This window comes from Miniopterus natalensis, chromosome 17 (assembly GCF_054644295.1).
Source record: "Miniopterus natalensis isolate mMinNat1 chromosome 17, mMinNat1.hap1, whole genome shotgun sequence".
In the NCBI taxonomy this organism is placed as follows: Eukaryota; Metazoa; Chordata; class Mammalia; order Chiroptera; family Miniopteridae; genus Miniopterus; species Miniopterus natalensis.
Window position 1 is genome coordinate 18,400,199 of NC_142097.1, and position 22,081 is coordinate 18,422,279.

Sequence of the window (22,081 nt, forward strand, 5' to 3'; positions counted from 1 at the left end):
AATTTTTCAAATGATTTGTTCAAATCAGAATCCAGACATGGCTCACATCTTACATTTGATTAGTATCTCAAGTTTTTTTTAATCTCTAACAATTCCCTCACCCTTCTTTTCATATTATTTAGTTAAAGAAAATGGATCATTTGTCACAAAATTTCAACCAACTGAGCCACACTGGCCAGGGCTCTCACGTTCTGTATTTGTCTGATTGTATCTTCATAGTATTAGTTAACATATTTCTCTTCCTGTATTTCTTGTAAACTGGCAGTTTGGGGTGTTCTTAATTAGATTTAGGTTCCATTTTTAGGGTAGCATACATGCATAGGTGGGGCTGTGTACTTACCATAGCATCACTGGTTATCCCACTTTTAGTGATACTAAAATTGATTGATGAGTTTGTTTTCAGTCTAATCCATCCAATATAAAGTTCCCCCATCACTCTTTTATCTAATGGTATTTTGTAGCCATTAATGATCTTTGGTCTAGTAAATTCATTATTTCATTAGGGGTTAAAAAATGGTGGTTTTGTAATTCACTCAGTGTTTCTTAATTTATTAGTTAGAATTCTAAGAAGCACTATTTCTCATCAACTATTTGGATACTTTGAAATACATTTTGTACAAGAAAGGTATGAAAAATGCTTCAATCTTTCCTTTTACTTATCAGTTCTTAGAGTATTGGTGCCCTAGTAATCTCTGAAGTTGACCGATGAGTTTTAGCATCTTTTTGTTTGTTTGTTTGTTTTTTAGTATTATTATGAATTCATGTATTTGTATGTATGTAATGTGTATCAGTCCTTTGTGTTCATTTTTCATTTATTTATTTATCTGTCTATCTACTTACTTATTTGTTAACCCTCACCCAAGGATATTTTTTCTCTTGATTTTTTTTTCTTTTTTTTTTCCAGAGAGAGAGTGGAAGGGAGGGGGACAGGGAGGAGACACAGAGAGAGAGAGAGAGGGAAACATCGATGTGAGAAAGACACAGATTGGTTGCCTCCTGTACCCACCCCAACCAGGGCTGGGGATCGAACCTGCAACCCAGGTACCTGCCCTTGCCTGGGAATCAAACCCAAGACCCTTCTGTGGGCAGGCCGACGCTCTATCCAGTGAGCCACACCGGCCAGGGTGTGTTCATTATTCTTTGCTTTTAAGATTTCCTCTTTATCATTGGTTTTAAGCAACTATAATGATGATATACATTGGTATAGTTTTTCTATTTCATGTGCTAGGGGGGTTGTTGGGCTTTTTGGATATATAGGCTTAAGTTAAAGTTTTCATCAAAATTAGGAAAATTCCAACTATTGTGTTTTTTTCTTTTTCATTAGAATATATTTGACATGCAACATTGTGTAAATTTAAGGTGTACAATATGTTAATTTGATACATTTATATATTGTAATATGTTTTCCATTGTATTGATAATTAGCACCTCTATCACATTACATAATTATTATTTCTTTTTAGTGGTTGGAATAATTAATTATAGCCTCTTAGGAAGTTTGATGATTATAATACATTATCATTGTCTGTATTCACTATACTATGCGTTAGATCTCTAGGATTTATTTAGTGCTCATTGCAAGTTTGTGCCCTTAAACCTCTGTCCTATCTCCCTGGTAAACCACCATTATACTCTCTTTTTATGAGTTTGGCTTTTTCAGATTCCAAATGTAAGTGACATCATACAGTACTTGTCTTTTTCTGTCTGACTTCTCATTTAGCATAATATACTCAAGGTCCATCCATGTCATAAACTGCACTGTCCTTTTTCTCATGGCTGAATAACGTTCTATTGTGTGTGTCACGTACTTATCCATTCACCTGTTTCTGGGCAATTAGCTTGTCCCTATCTTGGCTGCTGTGAGTAATGCTGCAAGTATGGGAGTGCAGATATCTCTTCGACATCATGGTTTTTTTCTTTGGACATATACCCAGAAGTGGAATTGCTGGATCTTATGGCACTTTAATTTTTTAGAAGCCTTCATATTGTTTTCCATAGTGGCTGAACCAAGAGTGTACAAAGCTTCCCTTTCTCCCACGTCCTCGCCAACACTGGTTATCTCCTCAAATGTTTTTTCTCTTCTCCTCCTTTGGCAACTCCAGTTATATATATTTTAGACCACTTGATGTTTTCTCACTTCTCACTGATTATTTGTTCAGCTTTTCAGTCTCCCCCACCCCTCCGTGTTTCATTCTGGATAGCTTTTATTACTGTTTATTCAAGTTCACAAACCTTACCTTTGCAGTACCTGTATGTTGTCAGTGCCATCCAGTGTATTTTCACTTCACACATTGTCGTTTACATTTCTAGAAGCTTGATGTAGATCCTTTATATATCTCCTATATTACCAGTATTTCCAACAAGGTTTTGAACATATGAAACACAGTTATAATAACCGTTTTATGTTTCTTGTCTACTTCTATCATCGGTGTCATTTCTGAGTTGGTTTCAATTGATTGACCCTCCCCCCCCAATGGATTATATTTTCCTGCTTTTTTGGATGCCTGATAATTTTGATTAGATTTCAGGCTTTGTGTAGTTTACCTTGTTGGATGCTGAACATTTCTGTGTTCCTGTGACTCTTCTTGAATTTTATTCTGGAATACAGTTAAGTTACTTACAAACAATTTGATCTGTTCAGGTCTTTTATGCTGTATTTAAGTGAGACCATAGCATTTAGCCTAGAAGTAATTTAACCCCATTACTTAAGCAAAATCCTTCTGAGTCCTCTCTCCACTGCACCGTTACTTATGAAGTTTGAAGAGTAACTATTCCCAGCTCTCTGTGAGCCTCAGAGGTTATTTCCTCTAAACCTTCATTGATCGTCACTCAGTTGAAGACTTGAGGGGACCTTCTTTAACTTCCCAGAACTCTGTGTAGCCCTCTGCTCCTTGGTATTCTGCCGTATGAACTCTGTCTCCCCTGGCCTCCCAGGGCTCTTAGCTTAGTCTCCACAACTCAGGGAAACCTCCAGACTGGGTTCCCTCTTCTCACTGTGGCCTGGAACTTCTCTCAAGGCAGTAAGCTAGGCAATCCCTAGGGTTTACCTCGTTTGTTTCTTGGCTCTCAGGTATCACTGTCTTCTGTTGCATGATATCCGAAGTCTTTTTTAAAAAAATTTCATTGAATTTACTGGGGTGACATTGGTTAATATTACATAGGTTTCAGGTGTTCAGTTCTACAATACATCAACTGTATATTGCATTGTGTGCTCACCCCAAGTCAAATCTCCTTCCATCACCATTTATTCCCCTTTTCCCTCTTTTGCCTCTTTCTACCCCCCTTACCCTCTGGTAATCACCATACTGTTGTCTGCATCTATGAGGTTTTTTTTTTCTTTGCTTAATCCCTTCACCTTTTTCACTCAGCTCCCCATTTAAGCCATTTATATTTAATCCAAAGTCTTGAAAAGAATATCATATTATGTTCAGTTTTTGTTGTTATTTCAGATGGGTGGCTAAGTCAAGTCTGTATTTTGGCCAGAAGCAGAACCCTCTCTATTTTTCTTTTTGTGTTCATATTGTCTCATTGTCTCATCTTTGGCTAGGAGGAAATCTTTTTTAATCCTCATGAGAGGATATTTTTTCCATTGCTTTTCAGAGAGAGTGGAAGGGGGGGAGAGGGAGAGAGAGAAAGAGAAACACTGATGTGAGACACATCAATTTGTTGCCTCCCACATGGCCCCAATGGGGTGTGGCTGGGGATCGAGCCTGCAACCAAGGTACGTGCCCTTGGCCAAAATCAAACCCAGAACCCTGCAGTCTGCGGGCTTATGCTCTGACCACTGAGCAAACTGGCCAGGGCTAGGAGAAAACCTTTTTAGTTGGCTCATGTCCCTTTTTTCTTTTTCTCTTTTTACTTTACTATTATTTTTTTAGCCCTCACCCAAGGACATGCTTAGGTAGACGGAGAGAGAGAGATTAGCATGAATGTGGGAGAGAAACATCGATCAGTTGGCTTCTGTACACTCCCCGACTGGGGATCAAACTCGCAACCCAGGTATATGTCCTGACCAAGAATTGAACCAGCAATTGTTTCCTTGCTCTCTGGCTTGTTAAGATGTCCCAGGCCTAAAAGGACCGTGTCTCCAATGAACTGATCCTTATGGTGGAAAACCCTTTCTAAAGAATATATGGCCCGGCCAGGCGTGGCTCAGCGGTTGAGCATGGACCTAGGATCCAGGAGATTGGGGTTTGATTCTCGGTCAGGGCCCATGCCCAGGTTGTGGGCTTGATCCCCAGTTGGAGGCATGCAGGGGCATTGATCAACTGATCAATGGCTCTCTCATCATTGATGTTTCTATCTCTTTCTCTCCCTTTCCTTTCCTTTCTCTGAAATCAATAAAGATATATTTTTTTAAAAAAAGGAATATATTGATAGCCCCGGCTAGTATGACTCTATTGGTTGAGGGTCATCCTGTACACTGAAAGGTCGTGGGTTTGATTCTTGGTCTGAGCACATACGCAGACCAAGGCTTCTGTCCCTGGTCAGGGTGCATATGGGAGGCAACCAATCAATGTTTCTCTCTCACATCGATGTTTCTTTCTCTCTCCTCCCCCTTCCTTTCTCTCTAAAATCAATAATAATTTTTTTAAAAAGCATAAAAGAAAATAATGATAAAATTTAGCCAAGTACTTATGAGTACCTTGAAGTAAAAATTGGCACGTATTTACCCGGCCCGCGTGGCTCAGTGGTTGAGCATCAACCTGTGATCCAGGAGATCTTAGTTCGATTCCTGGTCAGGGCACATGCCCGGGTTGCAGGCTCGATCCCCAGTAGGGGGCGTGTAGGAGGCAGCTGATCAATGACTCTGTCATCATTGATGTTTCTATCTTTCCCTTCTCTCTGAAATCAATAAAGATATATTTAAAAAAAATTTTTTTAATTGGCATGTATTTTCTAAAACCAATCTGTGGATTAATGCCAGTCCATGATCAAGCAATTCTTGATCTATGACAAAAGTAGAAAAGTAAAGACAAACTAGTGAGGTGTGTTTTTTTTTTTAAAATAAATTGAAATCTATTCAATATAAAGAAATGTTTTTTATTAAAAGATTATGCATTTCTTACCTTGTGTTTAAATGCCCTGTTTATATGAAATGATAGTGATGTCTATAATAATTTCTTCAAACTCAAAATTTTCAGTAAGTTTTTTGAAAACCTGTAAGATACAATATATATAAGATCTGTGGAGATAGGGGAGTTAAAAAAGACTAGGACACTGTCATGGAATTGTGCCCATATGATGGTACGTGAAGAAGATTCTGCTCCAAGGCCATATGATAATAATTAGGACATGTAAGGACTGAATCAGGGTACTTGGAAGAAAAGGACATGTTCTGGAATAAAGGCTGGGCAACATTGGCTTCTGGTGTAGGGAGGAATTAACCATTTCTTTTTAAACTTTGTATCCATTCTCCATAGCATGTTTAGAAAAACATATTTTTTATTTGCAGTATCAATTTACTGTAGGGTTAAGCTGAAGTTGGACAAAAAGTTCTGTAATGTGTTCAGTATGTACTGTTACAACTTTTCCTGCAGCCTTTTCTGAGCTCACATAGGTGTACATAAAGTGAATGGAGGAATTAAGAACATTATTTGGCCCTAGCCAGGTTGCTCAGTGGTTAGTGTGTTAGCCTGCAGACTGAAGTGTCCCAGTTCCATTCCTGCCAAGGGTCCCAGTTCCATTCCGGCCAAGGGCACGTAACTCGGTTGCAGGCTTGATCCCCAGCTCTGGTCTGAGAGTGTGCAGGGGAAAACCAGTCTATGTGTCTCTTTCACATCGATGTTTCTCTCTCTCTCTCCCCCTGCTTCCACTCTCTCTGAAAAGCAATGGAAAAAATGTCCTTGGGTAAGGATTGAAAAAAATTTGATTCAAGAATGTGTGTTTCTTTGAAAAAGAGTGACTTTTCCAAATGACTGGTTTTACCTTCTCTACTGATAGAATAAGTAATATTATAGTAATAGTTGACTATTTAGTATTTGAACGTAAGAATGAAAGAAAATTTTTATATCTTTGATTTGTAACTGGTAAGAGTAGAAATGTGGACTGTGGATAATTCAACTTTGCTATATGTTTAATTTTTAGAATATTTATCTTTATGTGTAATTTGTTTTTGGCAGAAAAATTAAGTTCTCCTAAGAAAGTTGTTACATCACCAAGGAAACTTCCTCTACCATCACCACAAAGTAGTGGACCAAAGCAAGCACTTCCACCTAAAACATTGGCACATTATTTTAAAATGTATTCTAAGCCAAAAAGTACTGAAGAAATAAAAGCACTTCTGGAAGATAATAAAGGTAAGACATTAAATTGAGTTTTTTTGTTTTTTTTTTAATATATCTTTATTGATTTCAGAGAGAGGAAAGAAGAGGGAGAGAGAGATAGAAACATCAATGATGAGAGATTGATCGGCTGCAGCTCGCAACCCGGGCATGTGCTCTGGCCGGGAATCAAACCCTGATCACCTGGATCCTAGGTTGATGCTCAGCTGCTGAGCCATGCCCGGCTGGGCTTGACATTTTTAATCCTAATGACTCTAATACATAAAATTATCATCAGCCCTCAGTGAGTAGTTCAGTTGGTTAGAGATACTTCAAGGCTGTGAATTTGATATCTGGTCAGGGTACATATAAGAATCAACCAGTGGCCGTAGCCGGTTTGGCTCAGTGGTTAGAGCATTGGCCTGCGAACTGAAGGGTCCCAGGTTCGATTCCAGCCAAGGGCATGTACCTTGGTTGCAGGCTTGATCCCCGGCCCCAGTTGGGGCGCTTGTGGGAGGCAACCAATCGATGTGTCTCACATCAATTTTTCTCTCTCTCTCTCTCTCCCATTCTCTCTGAAAAGCAATGGAAAAAATATACTCGGGTAAGGATTAAAAAAAAAGAATCAACCAATGAATGCACAAATAAGTAGAACAAGTCAATGTTTCTATCTCCATAAAAGTAAATAAGTAAAAAATGAACATACTTCATGAGCTCCTATTGCTATTTATTAAACTTCAGGTGTGCTGAAGGTCCTACATACAGGAGTTTTGATATTTTGTTTCACTTTTGATAGGGGATTTCAGTTTGAGCTTATTCTGTGGAAATATCTAATGTTCTATTAAAAGCTGATTTTATATAAAATATTAATATTTTATTTATGCAGGAATCAGAAATTCTTTTGAACAGAAACAGATTATTCAGACTAAATCTACAAACACAACTAATTCAAATGCCAAAGAGCATGGAGCAGAGGAACCCAACAGGAAAAATGCAACGTGTCTCATTCTTTTTGAGGAGGTAGGCTTGCAGAAGTGTACTTCCGTGACTCTCATGATGAAAACTTATTCTCAGGATTCCTGTGTGTGTTACTGTAAATCATTGTAAAATAGCCAAGAAAGTCAGGAATACTTGGATCTGTTTGAAATTAAAGCAAGCGAATCTGTCAACAGTAGAAGAATTTTTCATGAAGGTGATTAATGCAATCCAGGGTTGCTCTTTTTTTTCAATGATTTTAGAAATTATTCTGAGTCTTCCTTATCCCGTTACAGGTGACTGAATTTCTTTGGGGTTTTTTTGGTTTTGTTTTTTTATCCTCATCCAAAGGCATTTTCTCCATCGATTTCTAGAAAGAGTGGAAGGGAGGGAGGAGATGGGGGGCAGAGAGAGAGAGAAACATCAATGAGAGAAGCATCACTGATCGGCTGCCTCCTGCACACCCCCTAGTGGGGATCAAGCCCGCAACATGGGCATGTGCCCTGACCGGGAATCCAGCTGGTGACCTCTTGGTTCCTGGATCGACACTCAACCACTAAGCAACACCAGCCGGGCAATATTTCTTTAGTTTTAATGTTTGATCATTTTTTTTACTCTTTTTTTTTTTTTTTTTAAGATATGCTTTAATGTTCCTTGGGCAAATCAGTTGGGAAATTTGGGGTGTTTACTGGACTCTAGGATATCTCTGAGCCTTTATTATAAATCTAAAGACCAAAGAAAATAGCAAATATATTGGCTGGCCTCTATACCATATCTTTATCTTGTCCTTCCTCTTTCTAGCTGCACAAAGTGAATAATTATGGAAAATAATTCTTCCACAATGTGGACTAGATATAGTAGGAGCTTATAATTAGGGTGCTCAAGAATGACTGATTTGAGGCTCAGCATTTAAAAATGAATGTTTCTATGTAACAAAAATCGTACATTAAAAAAAATTATACTTAAACACATTGGATAATAGTTATAGTAAAGAACATGTTCAAGAATGGGGGTAGAAGCTATTTGGTTCCCTTTGGTACCAACAACTCAGAAGATCTAAGTTGTAAACAAGCAGGATCATGCAATCTCTGACATAATTAAAACTGGATAAACCACAACAGGTGCGTTCCTCAAATAGTTTGCCAAGTATTTGCCCATGTCTATTATAGCTGTTGAGAAAATGGGTTGGCATGAATAGTTATATCCTTAATGTGTATGCCATTAAGAGGTCGGTATGTCTTCTCATTTACTGGTAACTTCTCCAATTCATCTAGAGTCTCCAGACCATCTGTTACCTTTCCAAATACTGTGTATTTCATGTCCAAATGTGGCTGTTTGCCATAGGTGATGAAAAACGGAGATCCATTGGTGTTTGGGCCATTATTGACGGTAGATACAGCACCTCTAATGTTGTGCTTAAGATATTCACTGTATTCATGCTCAAATTTCTTGCCCCAGATACTGTTACCTCCTCTTCCGGTACCTGTGGGGTCTCCTGTTTGAACCATGAAACCGTTGATATTTCTATGAAATATATAGCCATTGTAGTAATTACTGGCACAAAGAGCCAAGAAATTTTCACTTGTTTTGGGTGTCCTCTCATAGAAGATTTCTATTTTAGTATCACCTACATCTGTATGCAGTGTCAACAGCATTCTTCCTCTAGATGGTTACAGTTAGTTAATTTCTCACAGTCTTATTGAGAGAAGTTTGAAAATGAATTTAACCACTTCGGTTAGTACAGCTGTTGTTAAATCAGAAAAGATGCAATTGCAGGTGCCTCCCACAGGTCTGTGGGTTTGAAATTAGTTTCTTCAGGCCTTTTTATTCTTTTAGTGTTGTAGACATTGTAAGATTTCAGCATGGGTTGGATGCACACTGTTCATAAATTCATAAATTTGGTCTCTAACGGACATACAGTGTATCTACTATATATATATACATAACCGCTTTTCAGTAAGTACACTGTTACTTGGTACATTAATATTTTATAAATGATTCTCAGGTCGATGTCATTTTTGAAGAAGATGCTGGGTTTTTGAACGCAATCAAAACATTCATGGCAACAACTAAAAGACCTGTAATTCTTACTACAAGTGGTAGGTAACAGTAATTTTACAGTGAATTGTTAATGGTTGGGATCTTTTGGAAAAGCTCCTCATTTCAGTTTGAAATGCTCCTTTCAAAGTCTGCTAGTAAATTAAGTCCTTTTTTCTAAAATGAGGAGGCTCCTAGATAATTTTTTAAATTAAGGATTATTCAACTTGAGCAGTTGATTGTCATTCTTGAGCAATTATAAAATTAATATACTACCTTGCAGATAGCAATGACTTTAAAAATGGGAACTACTTTAAATCACTTTGTTGGGTGTTAGATATTTAGGAATCTGACAATAGCTTAGAATACTGATAGAAAGATTTATGGCCTCGCCGGTGAAGGGGTTTGGTAGGGAAAAATAGCACATTCTTCTCTTCGCCTCTTCCTCATACCTATGATTAGATCACCAAACCTCATTTGTTGGTCAAAATGTTTTATGGAACACAACCTTTCTGCAGTGCCTTAATATTGAATTTAGCCATTCCTTAATCCCTAATAACACTTCCATATGGATTGATTATTGAATATGTTGGCTAAAGTAAGCCATCACCAGCCTAACAGAATTGGCACACCTTCCTAATAATTAGCATTCAATGTTTAATTTTAAAACATATAATTTTTTAAAATTATAAATATTATATTATAATATTGTTATCTAATATTTTTTATTGCAAATATTCTGTATATCTCTGCTATGGATTTCTATAGAACAATGTGTTTATGTAAGACTCCACTTACAGAGTAATGGCCCATTTGACAGTTAGTGATCGTAATGTAAAAATATCAGTAAAAATCATATAATCACAAGCTAAGGTGGTAGTTTATTTAAATGATCATAGCTACTTTAAGTCAAGATAGAAATTCAGTTTTTATAGTATTGCTTGCATGATATTTCATTTTTATTACTGATGAAATACAGAATATTTTAATAGAAAATGGTCTTCATGTTTAAAACATTTTTTTACTATAGATCCAACATTTAGTTTAATGTTTGACGGCTGCTTTGAAGAAATTAATTTCAATACACCTTCCCTGGTAAGTTTTGAATTTTGATGATCATATATCACAATTATATAAAAAGTGTTTTATTATGATAGTTACCATTTTTAAATGTGGTTACTAAGTTTATGTTAAAATTTTTGACTTTTAAGAAACTTCTGGTTATTATATTTATTTTTTATTTAAAATTTTTTCAAAATTTAATATTCAAAGTTTTACTAGATTCCAATGTTCATTACAGTTCTTTTATAGTAACAGTACTTTATTGAGGTGAAATTTACATAATGGCCTTAAGTGTACGATTTGATCAATATTAACATATGTAAACCTTCATGTAACCATCACCCAGATCAAAATATAGAACATTTCCATTACATCCAAAAGTTCCCATGAGCCCTTTTTATTTTTTATTTTTATTTATTTATTTTAAATGTGTCTTTATTGATTTCAGAGAGAGGAAGGGAGAGGCAGAGAGAGAGAGATAGAAACATCAATGATGAGAGAGTCATTGGTGGGCTGCCTCTTGCACTCCTTGCACTGGGGATCGAGCCCACAACCTGGGCATGTGCCCTGACGGGGAATCGAACTGCAGTCTCTTGGATCATAGGTCGATGCTCAACCTCTGAGCCACACTGGCCAGGCCCATGAGCCCTTTTTATTTTATTTTATTATTTTAAAAAAATATATCTTTATTGATTTCAGAGAGGAGGGAAGAGGGAGAGAGAGATAGAAACATCAATGACGAGAGAATCATTGATCGGATGCCGCCTGTACTCCTCCCACTGGGGATCAAGCCCCGTAACCCAGGCTTGTGCCCTGACTGGGAATCGAACCTTGATCTCCTGGATCATAGGTAGATGCTCAACAGCTGAGCCACACCAGCTAGGCGCATGAGCCCTTTTTTAAATAGTCAACACTCCCCTCCTCACCAGAAGTAACCACTATTCTAATATTATAACTTTAATATTATATTTAATATTAGTTTTCTTTATTCTGAAATTTCAAGTAATAGGAAACGTGCTGTTTTGTATCTGGTTTCTTTTACTTAATATTATGTTTTTTAGATTTATCCAGGCTGTTCTGTCAGTGGAATTGTTGGGTCGTCTTCATTATGCTATTTGTTAAACTTTTAAAGAAGCTGCCAAATACATCTCCAGTGCATGAGAATTCTGGCAGCTGTTAGTCTTTAACTTTAGCCATGTAGTGGTGTCTGTATGTCCATGTGTCTATCTGTGTGTGTTTGCATGTTTGCTTTTGTTAATTAGCTTTTTTGAAGTAATTTATATACAGTAAAGTTCACTCACTTTAAGTGTATGGCTCAATGAATTTTGACAAATGTAGATACAGAATATGTCCATCAAGAACAAAATATTTTCGCCCAGCTGGGCATGGCTCAGCAGTTGAGCATCGACCTGGGATCCAGGTAATCGGGGTTCAGTTCCCGGTCAGGGCACATGCCCGGGTTGCGGGCTCGGTCTCCAGTCAGGGGCATGCAGGAGGCAGCTGATCAATGACACTCTCATCATTGATGTTTCTGTCTCTCCCTCCCTCTCCTTTCCTCTCTCTGAAATCAATAAAGATATATTTTAAAATATATATATATTTTTTTTTTTTTCATTATCTCAGAAAGTTCCCTTGTGCGCCATTGTGTTTTTCTGTCACTAATTTTGCCTGTAGAATTTCATGTAAATAGAATCTTCTAATATCTATTTTTTTAGTTTCCTTTACACAACATAATGTTTTTTCAGATTCATTCATATTACCTTTGCCAGTAGTTCTTTCCTTTTTATTAATGAGCAGTATCCCATTGTATAGATATACTTCACATGTATGAATGTGTTGTCATAGTCACCTGTTGATAGACATTTGGGTTGTTTACAGGTAAACTGTTATAAATAAAGCTGCTATGAATTATTACATTAAAGTTTTTGGGCATATATTTCCATTTCTTTTACTTAAATACTTAAAGGTGGAATTATTGGTCCAATTAATATAAGATCCTGACAAATTATTTATTAAAGTTTTCCAATGATTTGCATTTCCACCAGCAATGTATGAGAGTCCAGTTGTTTTTTACATACTCACCATAAGTTGTAATTATGCACTTATTTTATTTTATCCATAGTAATAATTATATATTGGTATCTCATGGTTTTAATTTGCATTTCCTTATTGACATGATGTTGAGCATCTTTCCATGTGTCCAAGTGTCATCCATATTTCTTCTTTGGTGAAGTATCTGTTCAACTCTTGCCTATTTTTTAAAGCAGTTGTTTGTCTTCTTATGGACTTCCAACAGTTCTTTTTATATTCTGGACATAAGCTTATATTGGATATGTGTTTTGTAAATATTTTCTCCCAGTTTGTGGCTTATCTTTTCATTTTCAAAAATTTTAAAGAGGCCTGGCCAGCATGGCTCAGCAGTTGAGCATCAACTATGATCCAGGAGATTGAGGTTCCATTCCAGGTCACCGCACATGCCTGGGTTGTAGGCTTGATCCCCACCCAGTAGGGGGCATGCAGGACGCAACCTATCAATGACTCTCTCATCTTTGATGTTTCTTTCTCCCTCTTCCTCTCTTTGAAATCAATAAAAACATTAAAAATATTTTTTTAAGAGTAAACATTTTTTATTTTAATGGCCAGTTTACTAAGTTTTTGTTTTATTGTTCATGGGTTTTGTATCCTATTTGAGAAATCTTTACCAAACCCAAGCTAACAAAGATTTTGTCTTAGATGTTTTGTAGTTTTGACATATAGCTCTTTAATCTATTTAAAGTTTTTGTTAACCCTCACCCAAGGGTATTTTTCCATTGATTTTTAGAGAAAGTGGAAGGGAAGGAGGGAGGGAAACATCAGTGTGAGAGAGACACATCGATTGGTTGCTTCCCACACTGGGGATCAAACCTGCAACCCAGGTATGTGCCCTTGACTGGGAATTGAACTCGACACCCTTAGGTGCATAAGCAGACACCACTGCACCACACCGGCCAGGCCTAAAATAAAGTTGTATGCAATCAATATAAGACATGGTTCACTTGCTTTTCCAATAGACATCACAGTTTGTTGAAAAGACTACCTTTTTTCCATTGAATTACTTTACATTTTTGTCATAAATCAATAGACTATGTATGAGTCTTACTCTGTTCTCTATCCATTTGAAAATATGACATTGTCTTGATTACTATAGCTCTTTAGCAAATCCTGAAATCAAAGAGTGTAAGTCCTCCAACTTTGTTTTTCTGCAAAATTGTTGGCAATTATGTCATTAATTTCTCTGTCAATTTTAGAAACAGCTTGTCAATTTTTATAGTTTATTTTGGCATTTTGATGGGAATTGCACTGAATCTATAGATCAAGTACAGGAGAACTGACAATTTTGCAATATTGAGTCTTCTTATTCATGAACAGTTTATTTTTTAGGAGAGGGGTTTTAATTTCTTTCAGCAGTGTTTTATAGTTTTCATTGTACAAACCTTGCACATATTTTGTTAAATTTAGTTCTAAGTATTTAATGTTTTTTTATGTTATTGTAAATGGTATTTTTAAGATTTCAGTTTATTGCTGGTATATAGAAATAAAATGATTTTTGTAGCTTAAAACCGTGCTAAACTTTTTAGTTCTAGTAGTTGATTCCTTAGAATTTTCTATGTTGATTGTCATGTCAATTAAAACCACTTTCATTTCTTCCTTTCACATTTGTACCTTAATTTCTTTTTGCCATATTGCAGTGTTTAGTGCCAGTGTACCTTCAGTACACTGTCAAATAGAATCTCTGCCTTGTTCCTGATGTTGGAGAAAGCATTTATTCCTTTACCGTCAAATATGATATTGGTTGTATATTTTCATAGATGCTCTTTACCAGTTACCTGACTTTGGTTGATTTTTGAATGTCAGACTAGTCTTGTATTCTTAAAATAACATGGTCATGATGTGCTATGTCCTTTTTTATATTTCTGGATTTTATTTGTTCATATTTTGTTACGGATTTTTTGCCTACATTCATAAAGGATATTGGTTGTAGTTTCCTGGCCACATGAAATGGATTAGGACTTTTTTTTTGTAGTTTCCTTAGAGAAAAAATATGCATTTTTAGCTTTTCATAATGTACTTAGCATTAATATTGTACTAATTTACAGAGAATCTAAGAACCTTGCAAAAGTATAAGTCCATTTACCATCCTTTTATGAGTTAATTTTCAAATGTTTTACATTTATATACATTATAAATTCCCCAGTACAATGCTCTGTTTTATTACTTTATCCAGTTACATGTGTTTTGAAGAAATTACAAGGGTAAAAAGTCAACTTTTACATATAACCATATACTTAAAATTTCTGATGCTTTTCATGCCTTCCTGAAGATCCAAGTGTTTTGTTCTTTGTTTTTGTTTTTAGATTTAAGCACTTTATTAGCAACTCTTATAGAGCAGGTCTGTTAACGTTGGATTTTTTTAGGTTTCATTTAGCTGAAAATGCCTTTATTTTTAATCCATTCTCAAAGGATATTCTCCCTAGATGTAGAAATTTGGGTTCTCAGTTTTTCCATCGGTCCTTGAAAGATGTTATTTCATTGTCTTTCAGTCACCATTGTTTCTGGTAATAAGTCAGTAGTCCTTTCTTTTGTGGGGAGACTACTCATGTAACATGTCATTTTTTTCTAGATACCTTGAACTTTAGTTTTCACACTACCTGTGAAAACCTAGGTGGTTTTTTTTTTATATTTACTTTGCTTGTGGTTGTTGAATATCTATAATCCTTAAATATATGTCATTCCTCCAACTAGGGAAATTTTTAGATTTATTTTTTCAAATTTACTTTATGCCCATTTGGTCTCTTTTTCCATCCTGGGAATTTAATTGTAGGTGTTAGACATTTTACATTGCCTCATGTATCACTGAGGCATGCTCTTATCCCCTCCCTATTTTTTCCTGTTTGTACTTCTGATTTGATCATTTGTATTAATTTACCTTCGAGTTTTTAACACTTTTTCCCCCGTGCCACTTCATTTTTCCATGAGGCCCATCCAGTGAAGTTTTTATTATGATATTATTATGGTTTTTAGTTTTATAATTTCTGTTTGCTTCTTTTTTTATAGTTTCAGTTTTCTCTGTTGAGATTTCCTATTTCTTTGTTTATTACGAGCATGTTTTCCTTAAGCATAGTTTTACTAGCTATTTAAGAAGGGGTGAAGGATTCACCAGGCCATTACTTTTGTCCAAGTGTTGATTTCCTGTCGTTTTTTCTCTGTCTTTTGTTACTCTCTTGTGCCTTCAGATAGTTGGTTTTTTGAGTTTATAGTTATTATCAATGGTACTCACCCTATATTGAATGCAGAATTCCAAGTTTGTGGGAAGCAGAAGTCCCAGAAGTGTCCAGGAGTAATGTATATATAGAGAGACCAAAGCCAAAGATTTCATAGAGGAATATTTTTAAAAATTGTTTTATTTACTATAATGTAAAAATGTTAGTAGTATTATAAAGTCTATGAAATGTAAATACAATTTTATTTTTTATAGCTTTTCAATAACAATGATGGGAAAAGAATTGAATATGTTTTGTTGTTTTACAAAAAGTATTACAGCAATATTAATGTAGCAGTAAATGAAAAAATTTACATGGTCCATTTGCCCCAACAAATCACGTTTTTTTCTTTTTTTTGGTTTCTATTTCTTGTTTACATACACTTATGCTTTTATGCATGCATTGATATAATTCTCTAACTAGTTTTAAAAAAATATATAGTAAGTTTTTCAGTATTATTGTAATATTTATATTGATAATTTTAATGGCTATAAAATAGTCTATCAAATTGTACCATTATTTAATCTTAAGGGATAGTCTTCATGGTTAATAAAATTATCTCCAGGGTTCAGGTTGGAGAATCTACATAAAAGTTTCCTTGCTTTTTTAGATATATGCAAGTAATAAAAGAAGTATATTGCTTTTAACATTTTCCTTTATATTTTTCCAGCTCAGTTTCATTCTTAATAAGTGCTTAAGATGTGAATTTTAGCAAAATTTGTCTTACTTTTAAAAATAAAATAAAAAGATATATTATTGATGTATTTCTATTAACTCCACAATTGACCATGTTTCTTTCCTCTCCTCTCTCTCTCTCTTTCTCTCAGCTAAATGTTGCCAGCTACCTACAGACGATCTGCTTAACTGAGAATTTTAGAACAGATGTAAAAGACTTTGTAACATTGTTAACTGCGAATACTTGTGATATTAGGAAAAGTATCCTTTACTTACAATTTTGGATTAGAAGTGGAGGTGGATTTTTAGAAGAAAGGCCATTATCCCTTTGTCGTAAGTTAATCTGTTATAAAAGAATTTTCTGTAATGCACCAAAATATTTGAAAGGTTATAAAAATTTTGAGCATCTAGGTATCACATTAATCTTAAAAATAAACATACATGTGTCAACTTTGTTGATGAAGAGTATTATAAACATTAAATGTGGGTAAATAGAATTAAACCGAACCTAGCATAAATAGTTACTTATACATTTATAAACATACAGTTTCTTATAAACAAATAGAGTTATATTATTTAGCAACTTCCTTTTATCACTTTTTTTAAAATGTTGGTGATTTTTCCATATATATATTTTTACATGACCATGTTGTAAGGTCCTTTTTAGTTTCTTCAGTAGTCTATAATTCTGTTTTTCCTAAGAACTTTATAATTTCAGAAATGCTTTATTTTATTATTCATCTTCAGTCATCATTACCTAATTCAAGTCACAGACACATATTGAAGACTTTCTCCATGCCAGGTCCTGTGTTTCCATGAATAAGACATGGGTCCTTCCCCCAAAGAAGTTCATAGTTTGTGGTTTCCTTGCTCCATAGTCATAGTTCTGTAGTTACAGATCCTGCTCGGGGAAACAGACAAATATTTAAATAAAATCAGGGTGATGTTCTGTACTATTAACCCCCTGTCAGTTTTTTTCTTTGATTAGTTAAAAATTTTAATATATTCTTTTTCAAAGTACACAAACATTTAATTCAACATAAGCTGGTAGCTTTCACTATTTCTTGGAAGTAAATATGAAAAATAAGACATAGAAAATAACCTGTTATAAAAAAATAGTAACTATCACCATACTACTGGATATAAAATGCTATACTAAGACTTTCGAAGACACTAAGTATGGCATTGTTTCTTTTCTTTTTTAAAATATGTCTTTATTGATTTCAGAGAGAGGAAGGGAGAGGAGAGAGAAAGATAGAAACATCAATGATGAGAGAGTCATTGATCAGCTGCCTCCTGCATATCCCCTGCTGGAGATAGAGCCCGAAACCCCGGCATGTGCCCTGACCGGGAATCAAACCATGATCTCCTGGGTCATACATCGATGCTCAGCCACTGAGCATGGGGTTTTTTCCCCCCCTGGAAGATCTTATATGCATTTCATTTCTAGCTATAAAAGAAAAAAGAGACACTCATTGGAAATTTAAACAGTGCAGAGTGTGTAAAGTAAAAAATAAAAGATATTCCTCACTTCTTGAAGGTAGCCACTGTTTGACCTTTATCTATACATATACAAATATTGCTACCTACTTATTTAGCAAAATTAACCAATACTATATATATTGTTAAACAGTTTGCTTTTTTTCACTCAACAGTTTATTGTCAGTACTTACAGTTCTACTCTACTCTTTTTCACAGCTGCATGTTATTCCATAATTAATTGGATATAACATACTTTAATTAGCCATTACCTCTTTGGAGACATTTAAGTTATCTTCAGTTTATCATTAAAGTATGCAGTGAATATCTTTTTACACATATTCTTGAGCATGTCTGTGAGTATTTCTGTTGGAGAGAATTCTAGAAGTGTGATTGCTGGGCCAAAAGCTATACATTTTACATTTATATGAGTTTATGTTCCTACAAAGAGTACATGATGGCTCTTTATGTGTACCTTTGACTAAACCAGGTTATTAATCATTTTAATTTGCCAATTTAAAAGGTGAAAAATGAACAGTATCTTAATTTACACTTCCATGATCACAAGGGAAGTTGCACATGGTTTTATGAGTTTATTAGATATTTGTATTTCTTCTATGACTTATTTGTTTCTAGTCCTTGCACTTTTTTCTGTTGGATTGCTTTGTCAGCCCATCACCACCACCTCACTCAACCTATGTATGCTAGAAATAATGCTGTATTGTACTCTTTATGAATTAAATAAATATGTGGAGAACAAAATGGGGGGTATAGGATCAAAAGATGTCAAAGGATCTTAGATTTTAAATAATTGTTTGCTATAATTTGTTTAAAATATGGATAGCTAAGACTGTCTTTTATTAACTTTGAAGGAGGAAACAGCAGAAATGTACAACTTATTCACTCTGAAGATGGTCCTGATTTCAAAAACAACCCTAAAAATACTAAAAGGAATCCTACACACCTTCCCAAATGTGACACTGGCTGTGTTGAGACCTTTTTTGGCCTTAAGAATATTTTCCCCCCATCTGAAGACTTATTTTCATTTTTAAAGGTATTTTCAATGTCTGGTTTGGAATGTTAAATTTATGTTCCTTTCATCTTTTCAATACTAACTCCTATCTTTTGAATCTTGAGATTAACTTAAATTTGCCAATTTTTATTGGCTTCAGATTTCTAATTTTAACACATTTAACCTCTGACAAATGATGCATAGGCATTGCTCTAAATGCATGTTACAATATTGGGAGGAGAACTTAGAAATAGTTCAGATTAAAAATTTCAGAGGAGTATTTTTTAAACAAATGAGCTTCTAATTATTGAATTGGGATATATACTGAATATTAGAAAATTTAATTCTTCAAATTAACTGTCTAAATTCATTTTTTAGATTTATAATACTATTTTGATGTATTAGGGGACTGACTAGGTCGATAAATTATGAGGGATGATGACTTCTTACTCTGAAAATAGCATATGAATGACACTATATTCATATGTGTAGAAAAATGTTTGAACTATGTATTGTTATAACATTTTTTTACTCAACATTGTTTTTCAGCACAAAAGCAGAACAAAAGAAGAATGGCATAAGCTCGTCCAGCTTCTTACAGAATTCCAAATGCGGAATGTAGATTTCCTGTATAGTAATCTTGAGTTCATTCTACCATTACCTGTTGATATCATTCCAGAAACAGAAAAGCTTTGTGGTTCATCAGAAAGTGTGGACACCAGTGCAGCAACAAAAAATGTGAATAGTCTTACCATAAGACATTCTGGAGAGAAGCCATTGAAAAAGTCACAAAAAAAGAAACATAAGAAAAAGATGGTAATTCTAGATGATAGTGACTTATTTGACACAAACTTGGACTTTTCTGCTGAATTTCTTTGCCTATGCCCTGAATCTTCTTCCTCAAATTCAGAAGAAAGCAATTCAGAGACAAAGAAACTAAACAAATGTTCAGAGTCTAACATTGAATCTATTCCTCCCCCTGCTAAAACACCAGCAGAAAAAAAGTGTTCTGCCCTCGTTTCTCACTGTTTAGATTCCCTCACTGAGTTCCTGGATAACATGTCCTTCTTAGATGCCCTTGTAACGGATGTAAGGGAACAAAAGGAACTTGGTAAACGTGACTTTAGTTGGACAAATGGAAAGGTAAAAAGTGGACTTTGTGATGAGTTTAGTCTTGAAAGCAGTGATGGATGGACTTCTCAAAGCTCTGCAGAATTAAAGGCAGCTGTAGAAGCTCTCAGTTTTACCAAGTGTTCTTCTACTATTTCAAAAGCATTGGAAACCTTGAATTCTTGCAAGAAATTAGGCAGAGATCCAATGAAAGACCTTACTTTTTATGTTTCACAAAAGCGCAACAATGTGTACTTTAGTCAATCGGCGGCTAATTTAGAGTAAGTCTTCTATTTTTTAATTTTGGTTTTATATTTTAATAGTATGGTAAAGGGGAAATTATTAGGTTCTTCTTACTAATTTTGAAATGCTGGGCTTTATTGAGCAAGGTAAGCCCTTGATATTAGTAATGTAGCTTCTAATGAGACAGTTAAGACCAGCCTGAATGCTGGGAAGGAAAATAATAAGAGATTAGGGTGGGCTAGATTTGAGAGACTCTTGAGTGACTGGGAAAGGGATCTGGATTTGCTGTGGCAGGTAACAGGTAGCCATTAGAGATGTTTCAGTATGGGAGTGGTTGATGGGTTGAAGATGATACAGGAGATTAATCTGGAATCCAGTTAATCCAGTCTAGATCAGAAGCAGGGAGCAGACCAGAAGCTGGTTGTGTTTGCTACTATTGCATTTTTATTGAGCATTAAAAATAAAAAGTAATGCATTACTTTTAATTTACAGCTGTGCTTGGAAGAGGATAGCAGTCATTAAAAGTGTATTTTCTAGCCGATCTCTTCTGAACCTGGGTAATAGACAAGCTAGTATAATTGAATACCTGCCAACTCTTCGAAACATTTGTAGGACTGAGAAGCTAAAAGAACAAGGGAAAAGTAAAAGGAGGTAAAGGCTCTATAAAAATAACATTTTAGATAGCTATTTCAAGATTAATATTCTCATCTGATGGAAATATTAAATTGCTTTTCTTTATCATTTTGACAGGTTCCTGCACTATCTTGAAGGAATTCACCTTAACATTTCAAAAGAGACTGTGAACACTTTGGCAGCTGGCTTCCCTTAATATTCCACATTCACAGTGCCTTGTACATATTATTATGTGGTCCTTAAGATATTTTTTATATTGATTTTCATGGAAGTTTACATCTCTTAATGTACATTTAAAACAGACTGTATATTTTTTATTAGTGTGCAAATATTTAAAATGAAAACATTTGAGTTACAAATTGTATTTATAATGTGGTGGTATTTTAAAAATTGTTTTGTGTTATCTGGTTTAGCTTTGTTGGAGTATTTTTGTATGTGAATGAGCTTTTCTAGGAGGTAGAGTTCACCTTTAACCCACCTCTCTCCAACCAAGTGTCAGTACTTTGTGAAGTTGTAAATATGAGTCTCCCAGTGACTTTTTATTTAAAATATGAATCTTAAATAAATGTATATAATCCAGAATACAAAATTACTTAGGTAATGCATAAGAAAACTTCCTAAGAAAGAAATTATGTTTCATTTTTCAAAAAGATCTCCCTGCCCTGGCTGGTGTGGTTCAGTGGTTAAAAGTGTCGGCCCGGGCACCAAAGGGTCTTGAGTTCAATCCCCGGTCAAGGGCACATACCTGGTTTGTAGGTTTGATCCCCGGCCCCGGTCGGGGCACAGGTGGGAGGCAACAAATTGATGTGTCTCTCTCACATAGGATGTTTTTCTCTTCCCCCCTCCCTCCACTCTCTCTAAAAATCTATGGAAAAAATATCCTTGGGTGAGGATTAACCAAAAAAAAAGATCTTCCTTATAATTTTATTTCTAGTGCATTCCTCCAGCAGCTTTACCACTGAATATTGAATGTTGACAAAGTGACATCAAGATTATGAATTGTAGTTTTCATAAATGTTTTTTAGCAACCATACTTGTGGTATCTTGTATATTTTGCCAATTCAAATCACTTACCTTGTACATTTTTCTTGTATTTTTATATCAGTTTTATTTCATAAAGATATTAATGATGTTAATATATCTACTTCGGACAAGTATTTAATGCTATTCATTCAAACCGTAACAGTCCTGGCCCATGTGGCTCAGTTTGTTGGAGACATTGAAAGGTCAAGGGTTCCATCCCTGGTCGGGGCATGTGTGGGAAACCAACTGATGTTTCCCACATCACTGTT

General features: G+C 35.1%; 1 protein-coding gene and 1 pseudogene across 2 annotated transcripts in view; one reads left to right on the forward strand and one right to left on the reverse strand.

Moving 5' to 3' along the window:
- Nucleotides 1–21,822, forward strand: part of ATAD5 (ATPase family AAA domain containing 5) — a 42,981-nt gene extending 21,159 nt beyond the window's left edge. For both annotated transcript variants that reach the window (XM_016207620.2, XM_016207621.2), the window contains 9 exons: nt 6,123–6,299; nt 7,150–7,283; nt 9,244–9,337; nt 10,306–10,370; nt 16,465–16,645; nt 18,664–18,845; nt 19,353–20,194; nt 20,649–20,807; nt 20,907–21,822. In XM_016207620.2, the coding sequence (XP_016063106.2) occupies nt 6,123–6,299; nt 7,150–7,283; nt 9,244–9,337; nt 10,306–10,370; nt 16,465–16,645; nt 18,664–18,845; nt 19,353–20,194; nt 20,649–20,807; nt 20,907–20,985 (1,913 nt within the window). In that variant the 3' untranslated portion in view covers nt 20,986–21,822. The remainder of the gene's footprint in view (nt 1–6,122; nt 6,300–7,149; nt 7,284–9,243; nt 9,338–10,305; nt 10,371–16,464; nt 16,646–18,663; nt 18,846–19,352; nt 20,195–20,648; nt 20,808–20,906) is intronic.
- LOC107533050 (peptidyl-prolyl cis-trans isomerase-like 3 pseudogene) lies at nt 8,402–8,893 on the reverse strand (annotated as a pseudogene).
- Nucleotides 21,823–22,081: the final 259 nt, after the last annotated feature.